Raw genomic sequence first — 3094 nt, forward strand, 5'->3', positions numbered from 1 at the left:
CTTTGTTCCAACTTAATCAGTTGGTCTCACAATATATGATTTTTTGATCAATTTGACATGTTAATTAATCCGGTGCATAGAGGGGTATTTTTGTTATATAAAAAAATTTCTTAATTTATAGATGATGTTTTACTCGATACACTTTATATGTCAAAATAATTGAAAAAGAAAGAAGTGTGGTGTGAGACGGAGATAGTAATAATTCGTCCCTATTTCTGATCCAACCCTTAACCCAAACAAACAAAGACATGTTTCTTTCTTTCATCATATTGTAACAAACGCAAATGCAACAGATAACATTTATGAAAAGTCAAACTCTGTGTCTATAGAATGATTATCTATGATGAGAAATTAAAGCCTAAGGTCAAACTCTAAAAAAGTGATCAAGCCCCAGCATAAACTTCTAGAGCATCATCACTGATGTTGGAGACAAAGTAGGAAAAGTAATCTGAAAACTTGAAAGGCTTGTAAAGGAGAGGATGCTCTTTGTCGACAAACTGCTTTGGAACTTCAATGGTGGCTCCCTCTTTCGGTATCGAAAACAACCCGCAAGAGTACCTCTCCTTGTCTCCTTTCATCACCACCCTATGCTTCACCGCAACCAATCTCCCGTTGCTCCATGCCTGCATTCACATGTACTTATCGTGAAAACGAGTTTTTTTTTTCTTTTCTTGATAAAGGGGCAAACCAACAATATGAAGTCACATATATATAAATAAATTACAGGAGGAATTACGTTGCTAATAATCAATCATACAATAATATTATCTGACTTATCGTGTACTTATCAATCATACAATAATATTATGTAACTTATCGTGTACTTAAATTTAATTATAAGATAAATGGAACGATATATCAATATCTCATTCGATAATCTCAAATTTGAGACTAATAGTATATGACTCGATATAAGAACTCAATTTGGACTTTAATTGGTCTATTAACAATAGTAATCACGAAAATTAGGAGGGCATTTAAGTGTATATATATTTACCTTAAGAGCGTCACCGACGATGACAATGTAAGAATTTTGAGGAGGCATCACTACTTGAACCCAATCACCATCATTGTTAAGAATCTCAAGACCTTGAACTTCATTTTGGCACAAAATTGTTAGAGCATTCTTATCCGTGTGAGCCAATAAACCTAGACCCGAGGCGTCTCCATCGGTCCGAGGAGGCACATTGTACTTCATAACCCTAAACACATTAGTGCTAGACATATCTTTGATCTGTGACTCACATTGTTCTCCTTCCATGCCAAAGCTCTCGTAGATCATCTTCAAGATTTTTATATTTAGATCTTCCATCTTTGAGCCCATTTTTTGGACCGTCTCACTGAATATATAACACATATACAATTCAAAAATTGCAATTAATTAAGGTAACAAATTAATTAAATTAATTTTATTGTATCTTGTAAAAAACTAAATTATGATATATCATGTAATTAACGAGACTAATTAATTGTCATCATGCATATCGACTAAGAATATTGATATTCAAATATCTAATAGGTCGATAATTTTTTTCCGGGTAAATAGAAAGTGGTAATGAGGACAATATACATACAGTAAAAAAGTTTTTATAACGGTTTATGATTCAGAGGTAGTCAGTCAATTATTAATCATTGGTGGCTGATTCTACGCGGCAGTGTCTGATTCATAAATAACAATCTTGTCATCAAAGCTGATCACCAGCTGCCATTGGCAAACCCTTTAGTAATAAATTCTAAGATCAGTTATTATTATGGATATATTGGATAGATAAGCTCTATATATATATAGCTATAGTCGATCTGTATATTAAATATATATAGGGCCTCTCTCGATCGGCTGCTACTGAACTGAATTAATGTGTTTGGTACAAGCCATTATCATTCTGTTATTCTTTCACCCCTAATTAATTTTATTAGTTTAAAAAACCATTTGGTTTAACTTTAATTTTATTATAATTAATTATCTGATAAAAACCATTTGGTTTTGGGTACTTAATTAAGTTTAATATAGACAGATCATGAAATTTAACTATGAAAATGAAGTTGTTGTCACTAGAATTGTGTCCGGTGAGCTTCAAGTAAAATCTATATATTAATTTGCGTTTGGAAGATAAGAAAATGTGAAAGTTGGCAAAAGATTGGAATGATGTTCTTATAAAAAAAAATCTTACAAAATGATGTGTTTGGAAGAAAAGAAAATTCGGAAACTTTTCAAGATTGCTCGAAAAAGTTATTATTAGTAAAACTTTGGTCATGTTAATGGTCATTCACCAATTGACAATTCATTATAAATCTGTGAAAATATTTAAACAAATTAACATGTAGAATTACCGACTTAATGATGTTTCAATTCATCGCATAATTAAGAGATTCAAAATGAACAAATAAATTATGATTTAGTGAATAATTACTTACCAGAAACTTGGGTTACCCTGAGGCCACATGAGGGTGGTGAAGGCTTGAGCCGACGTGAGTCTCGGCGCGTCATCGATACCGAAGCTCTCGTGCAAGGGGATTATCGGACACTTTCCTGAGTAACTCCGATATGGCTTAGGGCTTTGGTACTTGTTCTTGATCTCTTCAGGGAGATCAAACAATGACTTCATGGCTACAAACATGTCTTCACGTAATTCTTTTGAGATCTTATCATACAAAATTATGAAGCACCCATGTCTCTCGCATGCCTCTCTCACTTTCCTAACAACATTTTCTCGAGAAAGTTCATCATCATCATCAAATGACGAGAAATCAAGAATTGGAACTGAATTTTGATGATCAATATCTCCTTGACCCATAATCTCTCTCTCTCTCTGATATTGTAGTGACAAGTTAGAGAAAGGGGTCACTTGAAATTTAAAGAGTTCAAGAAAGTGTACTCCAAAAATGTAAGATAATAAATAGAATTAATTACAAAATTAACGACCAACCCTAAAAGATAGACATAATATGTGATTATTTTTATAAGATGGACAAAAATAGAGAGCTCGAGTTTTGAAAACTCGAATTTGGCATTTAATTTCATAATTAATTAAGAATTAATCAAGATTAACGAAGATTAAAGGTAAACTCGAGTTCTGAATGCTCGATTTTGATC

The 3094-nt window shown here is 32.5% G+C and overlaps 1 protein-coding gene across 1 annotated transcript; it reads right to left on the reverse strand.

Moving 5' to 3' along the window:
* Positions 1–383: 383 nt before the first annotated feature.
* LOC139883972 (probable 2-oxoglutarate-dependent dioxygenase AOP1) lies at positions 384–2795 on the reverse strand. The gene is made up of 3 exons (XM_071868060.1): positions 2416–2795; positions 998–1340; positions 384–623 (listed from the first exon to the last, which is right to left on the reverse strand). The coding sequence occupies exons 1-3, from the start codon at positions 2793–2795 to the stop codon at positions 384–386; spliced, it is 963 nt and encodes a 320-aa protein (XP_071724161.1).
* Between the last annotated feature and the right edge of the window lie 299 nt (positions 2796–3094).

This window comes from Rutidosis leptorrhynchoides, unplaced genomic scaffold (genome assembly GCF_046630445.1).
Source record: "Rutidosis leptorrhynchoides isolate AG116_Rl617_1_P2 unplaced genomic scaffold, CSIRO_AGI_Rlap_v1 contig484, whole genome shotgun sequence".
Taxonomy (NCBI): domain Eukaryota; kingdom Viridiplantae; phylum Streptophyta; class Magnoliopsida; order Asterales; family Asteraceae; genus Rutidosis; species Rutidosis leptorrhynchoides.

Excerpts from the sequence above, each read along its gene's own strand:
- LOC139883972 (XM_071868060.1), bottom strand. The coding sequence starts at position 2,795 with ATGGGTCAAGGAGATATTGATCATCAAAATTCAGTTCCAATTCTTGAT. Across the intron at positions 1,341-2,415 it reads CAGGGTAACCCAAGTTTCTG|TGAGACGGTCCAAAAAATGG; the intron begins GTAAGTAATTAT and ends TTATATATTCAG. Across the intron at positions 624-997 it reads TCGTCGGTGACGCTCTTAAG|GCATGGAGCAACGGGAGATT; the intron begins GTAAATATATAT and ends ATGTGAATGCAG.